The 19,696-nt window shown below is 44.6% G+C and overlaps 1 protein-coding gene, 15 non-coding genes and 2 pseudogenes across 16 annotated transcripts; 9 read left to right on the top strand and 9 right to left on the bottom strand.

Annotated features, from left to right (window-relative positions):
• Nucleotides 1-984: 984 nt before the first annotated feature.
• LOC117440937 (uncharacterized) lies at nucleotides 985-3,659 on the bottom strand. Its single transcript, XM_034077154.2, has 4 exons — nucleotides 3,535-3,659; nucleotides 2,287-3,334; nucleotides 1,993-2,131; nucleotides 985-1,711 (listed from the first exon to the last, which is right to left on the bottom strand). Exons 1-4 carry the CDS (start codon nucleotides 3,657-3,659, stop codon nucleotides 1,134-1,136), a joined length of 1,890 nt encoding a protein of 629 aa, XP_033933045.2. The 3' UTR covers nucleotides 985-1,133.
• Nucleotides 3,660-8,478: 4,819 nt separating this feature from the next.
• On the top strand, nucleotides 8,479-8,551 carry trnav-cac (transfer RNA valine (anticodon CAC)). The gene has a single exon. It is a non-coding gene; the product is annotated as a tRNA-Val (tRNA).
• A 603-nt stretch (nucleotides 8,552-9,154) lies between these two features.
• trnad-guc (transfer RNA aspartic acid (anticodon GUC)) lies at nucleotides 9,155-9,226 on the bottom strand. The gene has a single exon. It is a non-coding gene; the product is annotated as a tRNA-Asp (tRNA).
• Nucleotides 9,227-9,478: 252 nt separating this feature from the next.
• On the top strand, nucleotides 9,479-9,551 carry trnav-cac (transfer RNA valine (anticodon CAC)). The gene has a single exon. It is a non-coding gene; the product is annotated as a tRNA-Val (tRNA).
• Nucleotides 9,552-11,577: 2,026 nt separating this feature from the next.
• Nucleotides 11,578-11,745, bottom strand: LOC117440943 (U2 spliceosomal RNA; annotated as a pseudogene).
• A 559-nt stretch (nucleotides 11,746-12,304) lies between these two features.
• On the bottom strand, nucleotides 12,305-12,408 carry LOC117440942 (U2 spliceosomal RNA; annotated as a pseudogene).
• A 148-nt stretch (nucleotides 12,409-12,556) lies between these two features.
• LOC117440944 (U5 spliceosomal RNA) lies at nucleotides 12,557-12,673 on the bottom strand. The gene has a single exon (XR_004551346.1). It is a non-coding gene; the product is annotated as a U5 spliceosomal RNA (small nuclear RNA).
• Nucleotides 12,674-12,937: 264 nt separating this feature from the next.
• Nucleotides 12,938-13,128, bottom strand: LOC117440938 (U2 spliceosomal RNA). The gene has a single exon (XR_004551342.1). It is a non-coding gene; the product is annotated as a U2 spliceosomal RNA (small nuclear RNA).
• A 143-nt stretch (nucleotides 13,129-13,271) lies between these two features.
• On the bottom strand, nucleotides 13,272-13,384 carry LOC117440939 (U5 spliceosomal RNA). The gene has a single exon (XR_004551343.1). It is a non-coding gene; the product is annotated as a U5 spliceosomal RNA (small nuclear RNA).
• A 156-nt stretch (nucleotides 13,385-13,540) lies between these two features.
• trnag-gcc (transfer RNA glycine (anticodon GCC)) lies at nucleotides 13,541-13,611 on the top strand. The gene has a single exon. It is a non-coding gene; the product is annotated as a tRNA-Gly (tRNA).
• A 553-nt stretch (nucleotides 13,612-14,164) lies between these two features.
• On the bottom strand, nucleotides 14,165-14,236 carry trnad-guc (transfer RNA aspartic acid (anticodon GUC)). The gene has a single exon. It is a non-coding gene; the product is annotated as a tRNA-Asp (tRNA).
• Nucleotides 14,237-14,488: 252 nt separating this feature from the next.
• trnav-aac (transfer RNA valine (anticodon AAC)) lies at nucleotides 14,489-14,561 on the top strand. Its single transcript has one exon. It is a non-coding gene; the product is annotated as a tRNA-Val (tRNA).
• A 933-nt stretch (nucleotides 14,562-15,494) lies between these two features.
• On the top strand, nucleotides 15,495-15,567 carry trnav-aac (transfer RNA valine (anticodon AAC)). The gene has a single exon. It is a non-coding gene; the product is annotated as a tRNA-Val (tRNA).
• A 774-nt stretch (nucleotides 15,568-16,341) lies between these two features.
• On the top strand, nucleotides 16,342-16,414 carry trnav-cac (transfer RNA valine (anticodon CAC)). The gene has a single exon. It is a non-coding gene; the product is annotated as a tRNA-Val (tRNA).
• A 436-nt stretch (nucleotides 16,415-16,850) lies between these two features.
• Nucleotides 16,851-16,922, bottom strand: trnad-guc (transfer RNA aspartic acid (anticodon GUC)). Its single transcript has one exon. It is a non-coding gene; the product is annotated as a tRNA-Asp (tRNA).
• Nucleotides 16,923-17,174: 252 nt separating this feature from the next.
• trnav-cac (transfer RNA valine (anticodon CAC)) lies at nucleotides 17,175-17,247 on the top strand. The gene has a single exon. It is a non-coding gene; the product is annotated as a tRNA-Val (tRNA).
• Nucleotides 17,248-18,021: 774 nt separating this feature from the next.
• Nucleotides 18,022-18,094, top strand: trnav-cac (transfer RNA valine (anticodon CAC)). Its single transcript has one exon. It is a non-coding gene; the product is annotated as a tRNA-Val (tRNA).
• Nucleotides 18,095-18,854: 760 nt separating this feature from the next.
• On the top strand, nucleotides 18,855-18,927 carry trnav-aac (transfer RNA valine (anticodon AAC)). The gene has a single exon. It is a non-coding gene; the product is annotated as a tRNA-Val (tRNA).
• Nucleotides 18,928-19,696: the final 769 nt, after the last annotated feature.

The raw sequence follows: 19,696 nt of genomic DNA, 5'->3' as shown, positions 1-19,696 counted from the left end.
GTAGTGTAGTGGTCATCACATTCGCCTCACACGCGAAGGTGAGCCGTGTATACCCAGAGAAGACTTTCTATTGGCCAGAAGCCTCTTCAAAAGAACGCCGGTTCGAATCCCACCTGGCCCAAACAAATGTTCCCACATTCAGTTTCAAAATGTGGCTCATTTTACACAAACACTACATTTACCTTTTCAAACGTTTAAAGTTAAAGTTGAAACAGATATTTGGAGTTAGAAATGAATTATTCTTTGCTTGCTGCTTCTTATAATAGTTATTTTAATCTTAATATATAGCAATAATAACACAAATAATGATATCTTAATATTAGTGATAATGTTTTTATAATATCTTTGTATTTTTACTTATTAATATTTTAAAATGTTGATTGGACAGATGTTTACATTGAGCATATGAGTTTGTTTCATTGTTTAATTTTCTATCACTATTACTTCCTCTAGCAAGTAAAGACAGCCACAGTGATGCATTCAAGATCCTTTATTCAAACACAGAAATATTAAAAATAGAACAACAAATATATAAAAAACTGAAACCACTTAGTATGCAACTTAGTAGACCCAGGAAGTGGCGTGTGCATGTGTGTATGTGAGGGTAGGGTTAGGGCTTCCTTTTTTCTGAAATCCATCGGCCCCTTTCAGCATCACAGAAGTCCGACTGCTGGAAGTCCGGCCACGTCATCTCCTTCTCCATGCCCTGTGCATTATATAAGGAGAAGACTCTGGAGGGGCAGTATATGTACTTCCCTGGAACCCCTGGGAAGTATGCATGGGTGTGAGGGCTGTTGGGACCCTGCTTCAGGGGTTGGTGACAAAACCTGCAGAGACGGCCTGTTGGCAGCTGCACAGCTGCCTTCCTCTTCCCTCTCTCCTCTGCAACCTTTCTCCACTCTGCCCCCCTCTGTCTGGCAGCCTCCAGCTCTCGCTCAAAAAGTTGCAGCAAAGTTCTCAAAAGACATCCTGGTGTCTTTGAGGCCTTCTTTAGCATAGGTCTTAAAGACCTTGGTGGAGCAGTAAAAGTATTTTACCGTTGGGGACTGGTAAAAAAATGAACTGAAGAGCCATCCCCAAGATATCTCGATTTAGGCTGACCGCAGGCCAAACAGTTTCTCATCAGAGTCTTTTTATGAGGCTGTTGTTGTTGCTGCTGCTGCTGCTGCTGCTGCTGCTGCTGCTGCTGCTGTTGTTGTTGCTGTTGTTTTGCCAGGACGTCTGACACGATCTTCTCCACTGAAGCCCTGCTCAGTGAGTCCTCCTGTCTGGGAGCCACAGCTGGAGGGTTGCATATGGCAGGTGGCAGAGTTAGGACAGGCACACTGAGTTTGGCTACCTGAGGTCAAACTATGCCACAGCTGCTGTGTCTCTAAGACCTTTTCTGGGGATGTGTTGAGGGAAGAGCTGGTGTTTTTTAATTTGGCCAGATGTTTAACATATCGTGAGATATGTTGGACTGTGGTCAGGTGAAGGAGGCTGTTCCGGTCTGTGCATCCCCTCTGGACCATGGCAGCGTAGTCCGCATCCACCCGCTTCAGGACATCTTTGGCACCACGGTGGTTTACCAGAAGCTCATCGATGGCAGCTTTCATGGGTTCTGTCCACCGACCATGGTCCAAGACTTGAATGAGGCCACCAGTTTTAATTGGTCCAGTGCGGGTGGCTCGAGGAGAGGAGGACTGAGGCAGCGGTGCTACCACTGTCAAGTCTAAAAAAGAAATATATGTTAATTATATTGTTGTATGCCAGTGTGTTGCAAATCAATTAGCTCTTTTAGTCATTTCAGATTTAACTTTTGTGGGACAAATACATGATTATCTTATATTCCTACCTCTTGTTCTATTATGCTTTTCAATGGCTTTTACATATAGCATACACTTGCTTAATGATTGTTGTTAATAAACAATATTTCAACATGATGATATTACATATATTATGTGCACGCCTGTTTTTAACAGTGAGGTAGTGTAGGTAGGTAATTTTAATGACCTGTATCTATCAAAGGCTCTGGTTTTTGTGTGGCAGAGGCTTGTGTCAAAGGCGGCAGGGACTTGGTCACACCATCAGAGGACTGCCGGGAACTGGAAGACAGAATTGGCACTGCCCCAACTGGATCAGCACAGGATTCCTGAAATAGCACAAATATAGTGAATTAGTTAGTCTGTCAGTAGTAGTAGTAGTAGTAGTAGTAGTAGTAGTAGTAGTAGTAGTAGTAGTAGTAGTAGTAGTAGTAGTAGTAGTAGTAGTAGTAGTAGTCAGTAGTATAAATATGAACTGGATTACCTGAGAGTCTGTGCCCACTACAACAGTAGGGGCAGGGAAATGATGCTCTGTCTCCATGGCTACTGCCGCTGGGTTGTTTGGCTGTGCCCTGTTCTTGTCCCAGTTCAGAACAACAGGACGACAGCCTGGCTCTACGTACTGCAGTCCAAATCTCTCCCCCGTGTCCCTGTTGGAGAGCTGCAGTGCTGGGTATTTGGACCTTCCTGTGACTTTTACAGAGATGGTGTTCAGCTCTGAAATCAACCGGGGGTCAAACACGGCTGGCAGCTCCACATCTGGCTGTTTAAGGTCCACCAGCCTCTGGTAGTTCCAGCGCACAACTCCAGTCATAGCTTGGGCCTGGAATAGTTCACAGGACACCCGGTTGCCTGTCACCCATTGGGCTTGGTGTCCGTGGAAACCCTCCTGCTGAGAGGTGCCTCTCACAGGGATCCACACAGGCACGGCAGCTCCCTCGCCCTTGTTGTAATTCAGCTGCAGGGTGCCCCCATACCTGTAGAGGATTCCCTCTCCCACTTCAGGGTCGCTCAGGCAGCCTCGGAGGATGTGGATGCGCTGGATCCTCCACACCTTTAACATTGAGTCTTTGAAAAGGAGCAAATCATTGGCATCCTTTGCCATGTAATAGTGATGGAGGACGTCTTCCACTCTTTGCAGCAGTTCCCTTGGCTGTGGCACCTTTGTCCTGCAGTGCTCTCTTATGTGCTGCTTTGTGGGGTTAGCAGGAGAAATTCTGCAGAACGCGTACGCCTCCTTCAGCTTCTGGAGATCGCTGTGGTCCACCACAACGAACGCTGCTGAGAGGAACTGGCAGAAGGAGCTGTACAAAGAATGATGCTCGGAGACACACTCCCTGGTAAACCGCCGCATACAATGAAACAAGTCCAACTTGACAATAATGTCTTTGTTAAACTTGTTCCTTGATGCGCAAATGTTCTTGAGATTTCCAGAGGTGGCCTCTGCCAGGATAGCATCTGTGGTCCTCCAGCTGTCCCACAAGTGCTCCTGAGCCCCAGGCTGAAGGACCTTGAAGGCAGCGCAGCAGTCCCTAAAGCATTAAAAAGAAATGTCATTACAGCTGAAAACCTTGTACAATATCTTCGTACAAAATTAGTGTAATAATGAACTGTAACTATTCATGTGTATTATATTTATGAAGAGTCAGATTACAGAATAAAATGCACAATTGCAAAAACAACAACAAAAAAAGAATCAACTGTTTTCAATTTAAACTTGTGTTGTTTATACCTGTCCACCCACTGGTAGCGTGCCTTCTCCACTCCAGCCACAGTGTAGCGTTGAGACAGACCCTCATACAACGGGTTAAGCGACCTATCACACTCTGACTGCAGCATCACCCAGCTCAGGATCATCCAGTTCTCATTCATGACGGCATAGGAAGACATGGTGCCACAGCACCACCTTCCTAGCCACTCTCCGAGTGTGATCAGACCTCAGGGCCTGTCCAAAGGTCCCCTGAAGCAGCAGAGTGAGGAGCTCCTCCTGCCGCTGATACTCACGGACCAGGCACTCCACCAGGTAGTGGGAAGAGACAGAAACTCCACACCAGCCATCACCATCTGAGTATCCACCAAATGGAGCCGGAGCATCTTCCTGTCTGAGGAACCCAGTGATGGTCCTTTGGCCGTAGACTCCTGCCTCAGCATCCCTGACATTCTGCACACAGCAGGTAGGCCAGGTGAGCTCTCTCATACTTGAGATTGAGCGCCTCCGTCAGCTGCTTGGACATGTCCTCCGGGGATCTGCCGCTGCGCCTCATCTCATCCAAACAGATTTGCAGACGGCCTTTTTGTGCGTCAGGAAGGCCGGCACGATGTTGCTGATGCGCTGGGGTAGCTTCTCCAGCCACTGGGGCTTGTCAGCATGCCAGTACTTCTTGCAGACCTTGCAGGTGAGTCGCGAAGCTAAGATATAGTACTGGCCGCTTGTCCCAAGGATGACTCTTGGCCTTCCAATGCCAGAAGAAACGACCTGAGGGTTTGGACAACCATAGAGACAGGGCAAGACAAAGTTGTTTCTCACCCTCTCCATGATCGCGTGCTCTGGCTTCCAAATAAAATACGGATGAAGCTGATAGTACTTGGGTGAAGGCAGGTCAGAGATCGAGTCTATGAGCTCAGGCTGAGGCGGATAACGCCACAGGGACAACATGTTCATAAGGTGTCTCACTGGACGTGAGCCTGGCCACAGACCCAATGTTTCTAACTCCGTCTTCATCCAAATCTTCTGCTGGTGCGAGCAGTTCCAGTGGGCCACATCCTGAGTATAGCCCGGGACAGAGGCTGCAGGCTGCTGTGGTGCTGCTAAGGGGACCGGAGGCACTGGGCAAGGCAGAGCTGTAAAACACAGTAAAACACACAGTTACATCGGATACATACTGTATGACACCGTGACAATGTGATTTGTCAGAATGAAATGTAAGTTTCTGCGAGATACACTGCTGGTATAAGAAGAACACATACTTTGTCTCAACACATTTGGCGCCTGCTCTTCTATCCTGAGCTTTGGGGCAATGGCGAGCAGCTGAGGAGGGACCGGCAGCGGTGCCTTCAATGTGGCTGAAGGATGAAAGGCGGAAACAAACATGAGGGTATATATACATAATAAGTATGAAAAATATTCAAGATGGATCCAAGTGAGGAGTATAAAAACCCAATAACCTTTCAGAGGAGCAGGTCCATCGGGTCTGGACGCAGTGGCAGTTGGATAAGTCCTGTGGGCTGTAGAAACAATCCTGCGTCACTTTCCTCAAGTGATAAGTTGTTTCAAGCTTCACAATCTGTCTTTACCTGTCGTCTCTTTAACAGAATGAAAATACCCCGTTGTATTTACTTGTGAATCCCAATTATTTGAAATAGTAAAACATAATGTCTATATGTGTTTGGAAACAGGTAAAGCAGAGAAACAGTATACATATATAGCAAGCACATCTTTCATTCAAAGGTGTGGCATGATATCTTAGAGGGTAAGAAGCGAGGTGTTCTAAGCCACTGCAATATTTAAAATGCCAAATCCTTGTATGACAGTCTAAAAAAAAGCATGCAAAAACGGAAAAACACTTACCATCATTGCTGACATGTTAATTCCTTCAGTTAGTTGGAGAACAGAATACACAAGCATCAGAACAGACCAGAACACGGCCAACATAACAAACTAGTTGAGAATAATAATGGCAGGGAAAATCTGTTGGAAACAGTTAACCCTCCACACTGCTGGAGAAAAACCTGTTGGTGTAGACACAGCCGGGGCTCTGGAGACTGCTGCTGGCGGCCCTATAAAGCACAGGTGACAATGAACAAAGTGTTAACATGTACAGTACGTTTATATAATCACTGTATATCTAACTGGATCCACCTACTTGGTTCAGTGTAGAGTTTCTAAGGAGACAGATCCAACATCGCCCTCTCCAGCTCCTTGTCCTCCTCCATCACTAGGAGATTAAACAATAACATGTATTATGTCAATGTCATGTTCACCTTAAAGCAGTATTTGCATATTACTGTGAGCTGACCTGGCGTGCTGGATGTCAGAGTGGAGGTAGCTGATGCAATGCAGCCTTCAGCCGGTGGTGGACAGGACTCAGCCCTCTGCTGCTTGAGGATGTACTGCTGAAGGGTGTACATCTTGCTGTTAGTGATGCACTTCACTCCTAAAACAAAGGCAGCATAACCATCAGCCCTGCTATCCCAGATCTGCTTCCAGGTGTCTTTGGCCCTGGCTCCAAAGCCGACAGTATGTTCCCCTCTGACGCCACTGGTGGGGCAGGCTTCCTGGAGCACAGGTACTTCTCCTCAGATCCTTAACTTCCTGGAAGCTCCTAGCGTAGTCCAGAAACGACAGCAGGCTGTCCTTGCTAGGCCCTTGGGGGTTGAAGGTCCCACCTCTCTCCTCCTCGTCCACCTTGTCCATCAGGTAGAGGGTGTAGCCGACGTCATTCTCTAGGAGCCACCTGTACAGTTTCCCCTTATACTTTCCGAACTGTAGCACGTACTCCCCCATCACCTCGAGTCGGTCGGATACATCCCCTCCCCTCTGAAGGACCTCAGTGAGAGCATTTTTTCTCACATGCTCATGCTTCTGAGCGGCAGACTTGTCCTGAAGGGAAGGATTTTTTTTTTATCATACCCTCCTCTGAAGGGTCCTGTCTCAGGTGGCCAGGTGGACCCTTCCTGAAAGACACTGTCATCTTTCCTGGGAAGAATATGGTTTTCTTCATTATCTCCTGCACACAGCAAAACACAATGCAACATATATATTAAGAAGTGCACAACTCATCATACTGTTATATTAGCAGAGTTATTCATTCATTCACGTTAACCAGGATGCGTATAGGTAACACATTTATATTATTGATCAGACAGGCAGACAAACAAACAAACAACAGAGGGGCAGGAAGATTTATTATCTATTGGCCTGTCAATGTGAGTGAACTCACTTTATTTCATGTTTACATTAATTGGGATTTGTAATGCCTAGGTAACAACTTCTCTATTACATGAACAGACAGACTGAAAAGCAGATGGGTAACATCTTTAGCCATAAAATAATAACAAAAGTATAATAGAAGATAGCAAAACAAAAGTTTTAAGACTGAATACTGTAGTATTTACCCGATTAAAATGTAGTGTAGTAAGTAGAGCTGCAGCAATGAAAAGAGTGAAATTATGCAGTATTTTGGAACAGTGTTAACAAGATACACCTGTAAAACACATTTGACAGCTATTTTGCCATGTGTAATGAGTAATAAATCAGCTGCTGTTAAAGCTGACATTTACTGTAAATACATGACGATAGCGTTAGCTAACAAAAGTTACGGTACCTCAGCGCTAACAACACACAGTTAAAGACAAACTAACAACTAACAACTATTGAAAAAACAGTGTAACAATATCATAAGTGTTAATTCTGTCGTAGAAAAATAAGCCCCACTTACGTTTGATAAGTTTAACGTGATGTTAGAACTAGAAGTGTAATTGTGTCGCTAATGTCGTCTCTCTTTCTGTGAGATGCTGCTGCTGTTGCTCCGTCTCTCTCACTCTGTCACTGGAAACGGGTCTCCTTACTTCTACTACCGAAAGGGTGCAACAGCGCCCCCAATTTCTCGCTTGTGGCCAGAATATATTGCAGTCACAGTGTAAGAACTACCATAGAGAATGAATGGTAAAAGTTAAGGGAGTTAAGCCTTACTATACCCGGTCCCCGCGCGAAAGGTCCCCGGCTCAAAACCAGGCAGAAACACTCTTCTTTGATCCCGATCAACTTCAATTAACTCAACCAAGAAAAGTTATCGGGAATCTAGATAGAGTAAAAAGCACTTTCAGAAATATGGCAGTAGAATGTTGAGTCTTTTCAAACAATTGTTGGATAGCAAGACAATTGTTTGTTGAGCATGGCTTGTGAATTGTACGGCTTTGGCTCTCTGTGTATTCAAATCGAAGAGGCTTGTCGTCATTTGAACAACTGACGGTTGTTAATAGCAGTTGTGCTTAGGGTACTTCAATTCTGCAACCAATGACTTTATTTTCGTTCCTGCTCAAAATGTGTCTGGTCACAATGGAAATATAAAGGGATTTCTTGCCTTGCTTGATTTTGTCTGTCAAAGTGTAATCGTTGAGCACATTGCCGTGGTCATTGATTGTAGTTCTCCTTTCAATGATTTGAAGCATGCACTTGGTAGCTCTGTCATGATTATTATAATGATGACCGTACGAAAGTTCAGTTGCCATGGTTCAGGTAAGCGCTTATCTGAAATTGTTTCCAAGGGCCTCTTGGTGGCATCCTCCTTAATGAGTTGATTGATGCTTGCCTCCTTTGGTGAATAAAGGCCGGCTGTTATTGATAATTCTCTCCATTCGGGGAATCGAACCCCGGTCTTCTGCGTGACAAGCAGAGATACTGTCCACTATACTAACGAGGAATGCTCTAGCAGCAATCCTAGCACGTCAAGCCCTAGGTGGCGCTCTTTGAGGGGTTACAGGTCATATCCAGGATAGCATTTGGGTCCAGTATACAGTTGCTGTCTCGAAAGTCCATGACAGCTGCAGCTGTGACTGGATCCAGTGTAAAATCTCTCAGAGTCTCAGAGATCAACATGTGGTCCGTCGTTTTGAAGGTTTACAATTAAATATCAATGTTGCATCTACGTGCAAATGTGTACTTAGCTTTTCAGCAGTTTCTGTAGTGTAGTGGTCATCACATTCGCCTCACACGCGAAAGGTCCCTCGCTCAAAACCGGGCAGAAACACTCTTCTTTGATCCTGATCAACTTCAAAGAACTCAACCAAGAAAGTATGGAATAGATAGAGTAAAAAGCACTTTCAGAAATATGGCAGTAGAATGTTGAGTCTTTTCAAGACAATTGTTGGATGAGCAAGACAATTGTTTGTTGAGCATGGCTTGTGAATTGTACGGCTTTGGCTCTCTGTGTATTCAAATCGAAGAGGCTTGTCGTCCTTTGAACAACTGAAGGTTGTTAATATCAGTTGTGCTTAGGGTACTTCAATTCTGCAACCAATGACTTTATTTTCGTTCCTGCTCAAAATGTGTCTGGTCAAAATGGAAAATATAAAGGGATTTCTTGCCTTGCTTGATTTTGTCTGTCAAAAGTGTAATCGTTGAGCACATTGCTGTGGTCATTGATTGTAGTTCTCCTTCAATGATTTGAAGCATGCACTTGGTAGATTTTTCATGATTGTTATAATGATGACCGTACGAAAGTTCAGTTGCCATGGTTCAGGTAAGCGCTTATCTGAAATTGTTTCCAAGGGCCTCTTGGTGGCATCCTCCTTAATGAGTTGATTGATGCTTGCCTCCTTTGGTGAATAAAGGCCGGCTGTTATTGAAAATTCTCCCCGTCGGGGAATCGAACCCCGGTCTTCTGCGTGACAAGCAGAGATACTGTCCACTATACTAACGAGGAACGCTCTAGCAGCAATCCTAGCATGTCAACCCTAGGTGGCGCTCTTCGAGGGGTTACAGGTCATATCCAGGATAGCATTTGGGTCCAGTATACAGTTGCTGTCACGAAAGTCAATGACACTGCAGCCGTGACTGGATCCAGTGTAAAATCTCTCAGAGTCTCAGAAATCAACAAGGGGTCCGTCGTTTTGAAGGTTTTCAATTAAATATCAATGTTGCATCTACGTGCAAATGTGTACTTAGCTTTTCAGCAGTTTCTGTAGTGTAGTGGTCATCACATTCGCCTCACACGCGAAAGGTCCCCGGCTCAAAACCGGGCAGAAACACTCTTCTTTGATCCCGATCAACTTCAAATAACTCAACCAAGAAAAGTTATCGGGAATCTAGATAGAGTAAAAAGCACTTTCAGAAATATGGCAGTAGAATGTTGAGTCTTTTCAAGACAATTGTTGGATGAGCAAGACAATTGTTTGTTGAGCATGGCTTGTGAATTGTACGGCTTTGGCTCTCTGTGTATTCAAATCGAAGAGGCTTGTCGTCCTTTGAACAACTGAAGGTTGTTAATAGCAGTTGTGCTTAGGGTACTTCAATTCTGCAACCAATGACTTTATTTTCGTTCCTGCTCAAAATGTGTCTGGTCACAATGGAAAATATAAAGGGATTTCTTGCCTTGCTTGATTTTGTCTGTCAAAAGTGTAATCGTTGAGCACATTGCCGTGGTCATTGATTGTAGTTCTCCTTCAATGATTTGAAGCATGCACTTGGTAGCTTTTTCATGATTGTTATAATGATGACCGTACGAAGGTTCAGTTGCCATGGTTCAGGTAAGCGCTTATCTGAAATTGTTTCCAAGGGCCTCTTGGTGGCATCCTCCTTAATGAGTTGATTGATGCTTGCCTCCTTTGGTGAATAAAGGCCGGCTGAACATTGAATTATATTCTCCTCCGGGCCGGACGACTTTGCCGGACTCTGTAGTCCTTCCGTGGCCATTTTCTTGGGCTGATCTTCAGCGGGGACAACACCACCCTGCACTTCCTCTGTTGGCACACAAAACATAAAGCAATTTGTAATGAACTTGTCATGTTGGGATTCATACATAGTCATATTGTGCTATTTTAACAGTTTTTAATCTCAAAGAAAATCAACATCTTTAATGCTATATTTTACTATATTTTTTTTAATTGTGACATTTTGACTACCTTTCCAGCCCGGCTCCTGGTCATCCTTGGACTTCTCCTCCTGGTCCCACTCTCATCTCCCTTCTCCTCCTCTTTCTCCTCCCCCTCCTCCTCCTCTTTCTCCTCCTCCTCCTCCTCCTCCTCCTCCTCCTCCTCCTCCTCCTCCTCCTCCTCCTCCTGTTGGATCATAAAAGAGAAAACAGTTATCTATCTATACACTGGACTACACATGAGTAACTATACATGAGAAGGTCCGACCGCTTTGAGCTTGATGTCATTTTAACCGTCTCGCAGAGCAGATGCAGATGGATGCCTCTGGTGCGACTAAATGTCAAAGGTTACGGTTTAAAATGTAACAAAACCTTCCGTTAAGGCCTTTTGAGAAGCCACATTGCTCCGTGAGTGTTTAAAGTACTTTGAAAAGGGCTAAAGAGATAATGTTTTCACAGGGGGCCTCTAAATAGGGCCCAGATCAGGAATCTGAAATATGGGCACCCTAGCCCACCCAGAACTTTTTTTCAATCAAATGCCATCATGCATTACTGCCATTGGCATCTGACTGCCCTAGCTCCGCCCCCTGAAGTCCTAGAGACTCAAGGAGGGTACCATTGGATGCGGAATAATTAGAGGTGGGGAATAGCCATTGAGCCCGAACCGATCAGACTTTGTTATCAAAAGATATGAATTAGTAGCACTTTTGGACAAATGAGCTTTTCATTGGAATAATATTGATATAAAATCAAGCATTTGAGTGACGCAATTGATATTCACATCAAATGTTCCCCGCTATATGTAGTACACTGGTGAAGAATTTCAGGCATCCAGCTGCTACCGTTCGCTCCTATAAAATAATAATAAGTCTGTCAGTGCTGCACACGTGCAGTGGGGTTTACCCAATAGCGATAGCATTAGAGGGCTGCGCCTATACTCATAGAAGCTGGTTTACAATACGTAACCCTAGTTCACTGTTGTTTGGAATCTGTACTAGCACACAATTAGAGAGTTTTACTATTGGGTGACTATTGGCATCGAGTCCAAAAAAGACCCCTGCTGCTGTGCTGCAGTTTGTGGCCCCGATTGGACAAAAACACAAAATACTGTATAAAACAAGAGAAGCAACCTCACTTTTACTTAACTGGAAGTTCTGAGTTGTTTGTTTTGCCACAAGGCAGGAGATGGGTGCACCGTTCCCGGAGGCGCTGCAATACCGGGTCGATGCGTGGAGTGAAGCCCCTCTTTCAGCTCCCAGTGCTAAAAATCCATTTAATATATAGTCCCCGTATAGGGGACGTATCAGATATTAAACTGATAAGAACAGATTTTTTCTTTTGGGAAAAGTTTTATTTTCACTTAATTCATGTACTTTTCATATTTAAATCATTTTTTTGTCACATCAGTGTATTTTGAGTTTTCATATAATAAATACATGTACACTTTAAGATCAGACCCATTTTCATAAAAAAAAACATCGCATTTCATTAAAACATTTTGTATGCAAACAGTTTTCATTTAAAATCTTAAAAAGGGGGTACATTGGGTAAATTGTTGTCCAGGAGCGCACTGAGTCCCTATCAAGATTAAACCATCCCACTCCCATTTAACAGGTTGTTTCTCCCGGATCTTTGTCACGGGGCTCAGAGGAGACCCCCGGAGAGTCAGGCCTGCGCTGCTTTGACCTTTCCCGTGTGGCTCCGGCTCCTTCATCCGAATGAGCACAGAGGCGATTTTTCTTTGTGGCTGTGTCCTGGGCGTGCCGCGTCGCTGATTTTATTGTTGCCGCAGCCATCTGGATCACAGCCACGGGGGGGATCTGCATGTGCCTTCTTACCAGCAAGTTTCTGGAGGTCCATATGGCATCTTTAATGGCAGCTAGGGTGAGCCACTGCTTGGGAAAGTCCCTAGAACAGTCCTGTTTCTGGCTCACCCCGTATAGGGGACGTATCAGATATTAAACTGATAAGAACAGATACTACACTTGATCTTAGCCAAAAGGCCGAGAAGCGATGACCCTTAAAGTTTGCTGCGGGAGACGGACTCGTTGCGCAGTCGCCGCAGGTCTTGGTGCGGCTCTTTTGACCTGGCATAACATAGGCACTGGGTAGCTTGGATCGCCCAGGTGCTAATGACTGCTCTTGTCTTTCACAAACTCAGAATGCTCAGCCAAATGGCCAAGCCTACCAAAAATAGGTTGAACTCGTAGTTGTTCCTCTCCACGGAAGTCTTTAGTAAAAGGCGAAAGACTTATACGCTTTGAAGAGAAACCAGAGTAATTATGGAGGCCATCCTCGAGAACAGACACCACTATAGTTGTCCCAGTCCAAGCCCTCGTGGTGACCCTCACTTGGCTTTTCCACATCCCAGGCCACACCCTTTCCCCCAGCTGCGCTAGCATGGTTCGTGGCTCTCACCTGTGGCTTCTTTGGCATTTTGTCCAAAAAAGATCCGCTGCTGATGTGCTGCAGTTTCCGCCCTCAATTGAAACCATCTGTTTTGGTTTCGAGATGCGTCTTTGTTTGTTTTTCTACAAGGCAGGAGATGGGTGCACCGCTCCCAGAGGCGCTGCAATACCGGGTCGATGCGTGGAGTGAACGGGGCAAGCCCCTCTTTCAGCTCCCAGTGCTAAAAATCCATTAAATATATAGTCCCCGTATAGGGGACGTATCAGATAATAAACTGATAAGAACAGATACTACACTTGATCTTAGCCAAAAGGCCAAGAAGCGATGACCCTTAAAGTTTGCTGCGGGAGACGGACTCATTGCGCAGTCGCTGCAGGTCTTGGTGCGGCTCTTTTGACCTGGCGTAACATAGGCGCTGGGTAGCTTGGATCGCATAGGTGCTAATGACTGCTCTTGTCTTTCACAAACTCGGCCAAATGGTCAAGCCTACCAAAAATAGGTTGAACTCGTAGGTGTTCCTCTCCACGGAAGTCTTTAGTAAAAGGCGAAAGACTTATACGCTTTGAAGAGAAACCAGAGTTATTGTGGAGGCCGTCCTCGAGAACAGACACCACCATAGTTGTCCCAGTCCAAGCCCTCGCGGTGGCCCATTTGGCTATAGAAGCGTGGTTGCTTGAAAAACAGTCTTTGTTGGCTGAACTTTTCGCCTCAACTGCCCTATGGTGGCATTATAATTCAGCATTGGTGGTTCAGTGGTAGAATTCTCACCTGCCACGTGGGAGACCCGGGTCCGATTCCCAGCCAATGCAATAGACAGTTCTTTGTTGTCTGAAAATAAAGTATAATGCATACACCACTTGGACTCTGCTACAGCAAACATTACTGCCATTGGCGTCTGACTGCCCTAGCTCCGCCCCCTGAAGTCCTAGAGACTCAAAGAGGGTACCATTGGATGCGGAATAATTAGAGGTGGGAAAAGCCATTGAGCCCGAACCGATTAGACGTTGTTATCAAAAGATATGAATTAGTAGCACTTTTGGACAAATTAGCTTTTCATTGGAATAATATTGATATAAAATCAAGCATTTGAGTGCAACTGATATTCACAGCAAATGTTCCCCGCTATATGTAGTACACTGGTGTAGCATTTCAGGGTTCATGCTTAGGGTACTTCAATTTAGCATGCACTTGGTAGCTCTGTCATGATTGTTATAATGATGACCGTACGAAAGTTCAGTTGCCATGGTTCAGGTAAGCGCTTATCTGAAAGTGTTTACAAGGGCCTCTTGGTGGCATCCTCGTTCATGAGTTGATTGATGCTTGCCTCCTTTGGTGAATAAAGGCTGGCTGTTATTGAAAATTCTCCCCGTCGGGGAATCGAACCCCGGTCTTCTGCGTGACAAGCAGAGATACTGTCCACTATACTAACGAGGAATGCTCTAGCAGCAGTCCTAGCACGTCAACCCCAGGTGGCGCTCTTTGAGGGGTTACAGGTCATATCCAGGATAGCATTTAGGTCCAGTATACAGTTGCTGTCACGAAAGTCAATGACACTGCAGCCGTGACTGGATCCAGTGTAAAATCTCTCAGAGTCTCAGAAATCAACAAGGGGTCCGTCGTTTTGAAGGTTTTCAATTAAATATCAATGTTGCATCTAGGTGCAAATGTGTACTTAGCTTTTCAGCAGTTTCTGTAGTGTAGTGGTCATCACGTTCGCCTAACACGCGAAAGGTTCCCGGCTCAAAACCGGGCAGAAACACTCTTCTTTGATCCCGATCAACTTCAAAGAACTCAACCAAGAAAAGTTATCGGGAATCTAGATAGAGTAAAAAGAACTTTCAGAAATATGGCAGTAGAATGTTGAGTCTTTTCAAGACAATTGTTGGATGAGCAAGACAATTGTTTGTTGAGCATGGCTTGTGAATTGTACGGCTTTGGCTCTCTGTGTATTCAAATCGAAGAGGCTTGTCGTCCTTTGAACAACTGAAGGTTGTTAATAGCAGTTGTGCTTAGGGTACTTCAATTCTGCAACCAATGACTTTATTTTCGTTCCTGCTCAAAATGTGTCTGGTCACAATGGAAAATATAAAGGGATTTCTTGCCTTGCTTGATTGTGTCTGTCAAAAGTGTAATCGTTGAGCACATTGCTGTGGTCATTGATTGTAGTTCTCCTTCAATGATTTGAAGCATGCACTTGGTAGCTTTTTCATGATTGTTATAATGATGACCGTACGAAAGTTCAGTTGCCCTGGTTCAGGTAAGCGCTTATCTGAAATTGTTTCCAAGGGCCTCTTGGTGGCATCCTCCTTAATGAGTTGATTGATGCTTGCCTCCTTTGGTGAATAAAAGCCGGCTGTTATTGAAAATTCTCCCCGTCGGGGAATCGAACCCCGGTCTTCTAAGTGACAAGCAGAGATACTGTCCACTATACTAACGAGGAACGCTCTAGCAGCAATCCTAGTATGTCAACCCTAGGTGGCGTTCTTCGAGGGGTTACAGGTCATATCCAGGATAGCATTTGGGTCCAGTATACAGTTGCTGTCACGAAAGTCAATGACACTGCAGCCGTGACTGGATCCAGTGTAAAATCTTTCAGAGTCTCAGAAATCAACAAGGGGTCCGTCGTTTTGAAGGTTTTCAATTAAATATCAATGTTGCATCTAGGTGCAAATGTGTACTTAGCTTTTCAGCAGTTTCTGTAGTGTAGTGGTCATCACGTTCGCCTAACATGCGAACGGTCCCCGGCTCAAAACCGGGCAGAAACACTCTTTTTTGATCCTGATCAACTTCAAAGAACTCAACCAAGAAAAGTAAAGAGTAAAAAGCACTTTCAGAAATATGGCAGTTGAATGTTGAGTCTTTTCAAGACAATTGTTGGATGAGCAGGACAATTGTTTGTTGAGCATGGCTTTTGAATTATACGGCTTTGGCTCTCGGTGTATTACAATCGAAGAGGCATGTTGTCCTGTGAACAACTGAATGTTGTTAATAGCAGTTATGCTTAGGGTACTTCAATTCAGCATGCACTTGGTAGCTTTTTCATGATTGTTATAATGATGACCGTACGAAAGTTCAGTTGCCCTGGTTCAGGTAAGCGCTTATCTGAAATTGTTTCCAAGGGCCTCTTGGTGGCATCCTCCTTAATGAGTTGATTGATGCTTGCCTCCTTTGGTGAATAAAGGCCGGCTGTTATTGAAAATTCTCCCCGTCGGGGAATCGAACCCCGGTCTTCTAAGTGACAAGCAGAGATACTGTCCACTATACTAACGAGGAATGCTCTAACAGCAATCCTAGCACGTCAATCCTAGCACGTCAAGCCTAGGTGGCGCTCTTTGAGGGGTTACAGGTCATATCCAGGATAGCATTTGGGTCCAGTATACAGTTGCTGTCTCGAAAGTCCATGAAGCTGCAGCTGTGACTGGATCCAGTGTAAAATCTCTCCGAGTCTCAGAGATCAACATGTGGTCCGTCGTTTTGAAGGTTTACAATTAAATATCAATGTTGCATCTACGTGCAAACGTGTACTTAGCTCTTCAGCAGTTTCTGTAGTGTAGTGGTCATCACATTTGCCTCACACGCGAAAGGTCCCTGGCTCAAAACCGGGCAGAAACACTCTTTTTTGATTCTGATCAACTTCAAAAAACTCAACCAAGAAAAGTAAAGAGTAAAAAGCACTTTCAGAAATATGGCAGTTGAATGTTGAGTCTTTTCAAGACAATTGTTGGATGAGCAGGACAATTATTTGTTAAGCATGGCTTTTGAATTATACGGCTTTGGCTCTCGGTGTATTACAATCGAAGAGGCATGTTGTCCTGTGAACAACTGAATGTTGGTAATAGCAGTTATGGTTAGGGTACTTCAATTCAGCATGCACTTGGTAGCTCAGTCATGATTGTTATAATGATGACCGTACGAAAGTTCAGTTGCCATGGTTCAGGGAAGCGCTTATCTGAAAGTGTTTACAAGGGCCTCTTGGTGGCATCCTCGTTCATGAGTTGATAGATGCTTGCCTCCTTTGGTGAATAAAGGCCGGCTGTTATTGAAAACTCTCCCCGTCGGGGAATCGAACCCCGGTCTTCTGCGTGACAAGCAGAGATACTGTCCACTATACTAACGAGGAATGCTCTAGCAGCAATCCTAGCACGTCAAGCCTAGGTGGCGCTCTTTGAGGTTTTACAGGTCATATCCAGGATAGCATTTGGGTCCAGTATGCAGTTGCTGTCTCGAAAGTCCATGAAGCTGCAGCTGTGACTGGATCCAGTGTAAAATCTCTCCGAGTCTCAGAGATGAACATGTGGTCCGTCGTTTTGAAGGTTTACAATTACACATCAATGTTGCATCTACGTGCAAACGTGTACTTAGCTCTTCAGCAGTTTCTGTAGTGTAGTGGTCATCACATTTGCCTCACACGCGAAAGGTCCCTGGCTCAAAACCGGGCAGAAACACTCTTTTTTGATCCTGATCAACTTCAAAGAACTCAACCAAGAAAAGTAAAGAGTAAAAAGCACTTTCAGAAATATGGCAGTTGAATGTTGAGTCTTTTCAAGACAATTGTTGGATGAGCAGGACAATTGTTTGTTGAGCATGGCTTTTGAATTATACGGCTTTGGCTCTCGGTGTATTACAATCGAAGAGGCATGTTGTCCTGTGAACAACTGAATGTTGTTAATAGCAGTTATGCTTAGGGTACTTCAATTCAGCATGCACTTGGTAGCTTTTTCATGATTGTTATAATGATGACCGTACGAAAGTTCAGTTGCCCTGGTTCAGGTAAGCGCTTATCTGAAATTGTTTCCAAGGGCCTCTTGGTGGCATCCTCCTTAATGAGTTGATTGATGCTTGCCTCCTTTGGTGAATAAAGGCCAGCTGTTATTGAAAATTCTCCCCGTCGGGGAATCGAACCCCGGTCTTCTAAGTGACAAGCAGAGATACTGTCCACTATACTAACGAGGAATGCTCTAACAGCAATCCTAGCACGTCAATCCTAGCACGTCAAGCCTAGGTGGCGCTCTTTGAGGGGTTACAGGTAATATCCAGGATAGCATTTGGGTCCAGTATACAGTTGCTGTCTCGAAAGTCCATGAAGCTGCAGCTGTGACTGGATCCAGTGTAAAATCTCTCAGAGTCTCAGAGATCAACATGTGGTCCGTCGTTTTGAAGGTTTACAATTAAATATCAATGTTGCATCTACGTGCAAACGTGTACTTAGCTCTTCAGCAGTTTCTGTAGTGTAGTGGTCATCACATTCCCCTCACACGCGAAAGGTCCCTGGCTCAAAACCGGGCAGAAACACTCTCTTTTGATCCTGATCAACTTCAAAGAACTCAGCCAAGAAAAGTAAAGAGTAAAAAGCACTTTCAGAAATATGGCAGTTGAATGTTGAGTCTTTTCAAGACAATTGTTGGATGAGCAGGACAATTGTTTGTTGAGCATGGCTTTTGAATTATATGGCTTTGGCTCTCGGTGTATTACAATCGAAGAGGCATGTTGTCCTGTGAACAACTGAATGTTGTTAATAGCAGTTATGCTTAGGGTACTTCAATTCAGTATGCACTTGGTAGCTCTGTCATGATTATTATAATGATGACCGTACGAAGGTTCAGTTGCCATGGTTCAGGTAAGCGCTTATTTTAAATTGTTTCCAAGGGCCTCTTGGTGGCATCCTCGTTCATGAGTTGATTGATGCTTGCCTCCTTTGGTGAATAAAGGCCGGCTGTTATTGAAAATTCTCCCCTTCGGGGAATCGAACCCCGGTCTTCTGCGTGACAAGCAGAGATACTGTCCACTATACTAACGAGGAACGCTCTAGCAGCAATCCTAGCATGTCAACCCTAGGTGGCGCTCTTCGAGGGGTTACAGGTCATATCCAGGATAGCATTTGGGTCCAGTATACAGTTGCTGTCACGAAAGTCAATGACACTGCAGCCGTGACTGGATCCAGTGTAAAATCTCTCAGAGTCTCAGAAATCAACAAGGGGTCCGTCGTTTTGAAGGTTTTCAATTAAATATCAATGTTGCATCTACGTGCAAATGTGTACTTAGCTTTTCAGCAGTTTCTGTAGTGTAGTGGTCATCACGTTCGCCTAACACGCGAAAGGTCCCCGGCTCAAAACCGGGCAGAAACACTCTTCTTTGATCCCGATCAACTTCAAATAACTCAACCAAGAAAAGTTATCGGGAATCTAGATAGAGTAAAAAGCACTTTCAGAAATATGGCAGTAGAATGTTGAGTCTTTTCAAGACAATTGTTGGATGAGCAAGACAATTGTTTGTTGAGCATGGCTTGTGAATTGTACGGCTTTGGCTCTCTGTGTATTCAAATCGAAGAGGCTTGTCGTCCTTTGAACAACTGAAGGTTGTTAATAGCAGTTGTGCTTAGGGTACTTCAATTCTGCAACCAATGACTTTATTTTCATTCCTGCTCAAAATGTGTCTGGTCACAATGGAAAATATAAAGGGATTTCTTGCCTTGCTTGATTTTGTCTGTCAAAAGTGTAATCGTTGAGCACATTGCCGTGGGCATTGATTGTAGTTCTCCTTCAATGATTTGAAGCATGCACTTGGTAGCTTTTTCATGATTGTTATAATGATGACCGTACGAAAGTTCAGTTGCCATGGTTCAGGTAAGCGCTTATCTGAAATTGTTTCCAAGGGCCTCTTGGTGGCATCCTCCTTAATGAGTTGATTGATGCTTGCCTCCTTTGGTGAATAAAGGCCGGCTGAACATTGAATTATATTCTCCTCCGGGCAGGACGACTGCGCCGGACTCTGTAGTCCTTCCGTGGCCATTTTCTTGGGCTGATCTTCAGCGGGGACAACACCACCCTGCACTTCCTCTGTTGGCACACAAAACATAAAGCAATTTGTAATGAACTTGTCATGTAGGGATTCATA

The sequence above is a fragment of the Pseudochaenichthys georgianus genome, unplaced genomic scaffold, assembly GCF_902827115.2.
Source record: "Pseudochaenichthys georgianus unplaced genomic scaffold, fPseGeo1.2 scaffold_1346_arrow_ctg1, whole genome shotgun sequence".
In the NCBI taxonomy this organism is placed as follows: domain Eukaryota; kingdom Metazoa; phylum Chordata; class Actinopteri; order Perciformes; family Channichthyidae; genus Pseudochaenichthys; species Pseudochaenichthys georgianus.
The sequence above is the reverse complement of the archived record's forward strand: the minus strand, read 5'-3'. Positions and strand labels throughout refer to the sequence as shown.

Coding starts and splice junctions, on each gene's coding strand:
- LOC117440937 (XM_034077154.2), bottom strand. CDS start 3,659: ATGATCCTGAGCTGGGTGATGCTGCAGTCAGAGTGTGATAGGTCGCTT. Junction 3,335..3,534: donor CGCTACCAGTGGGTGGACAG/GTATAAACAACA, acceptor TTAATGCTTTAG/GGACTGCTGCGCTGCCTTCA. Junction 2,132..2,286: donor TAGTGGGCACAGACTCTCAG/GTAATCCAGTTC, acceptor GTGCTATTTCAG/GAATCCTGTGCTGATCCAGT.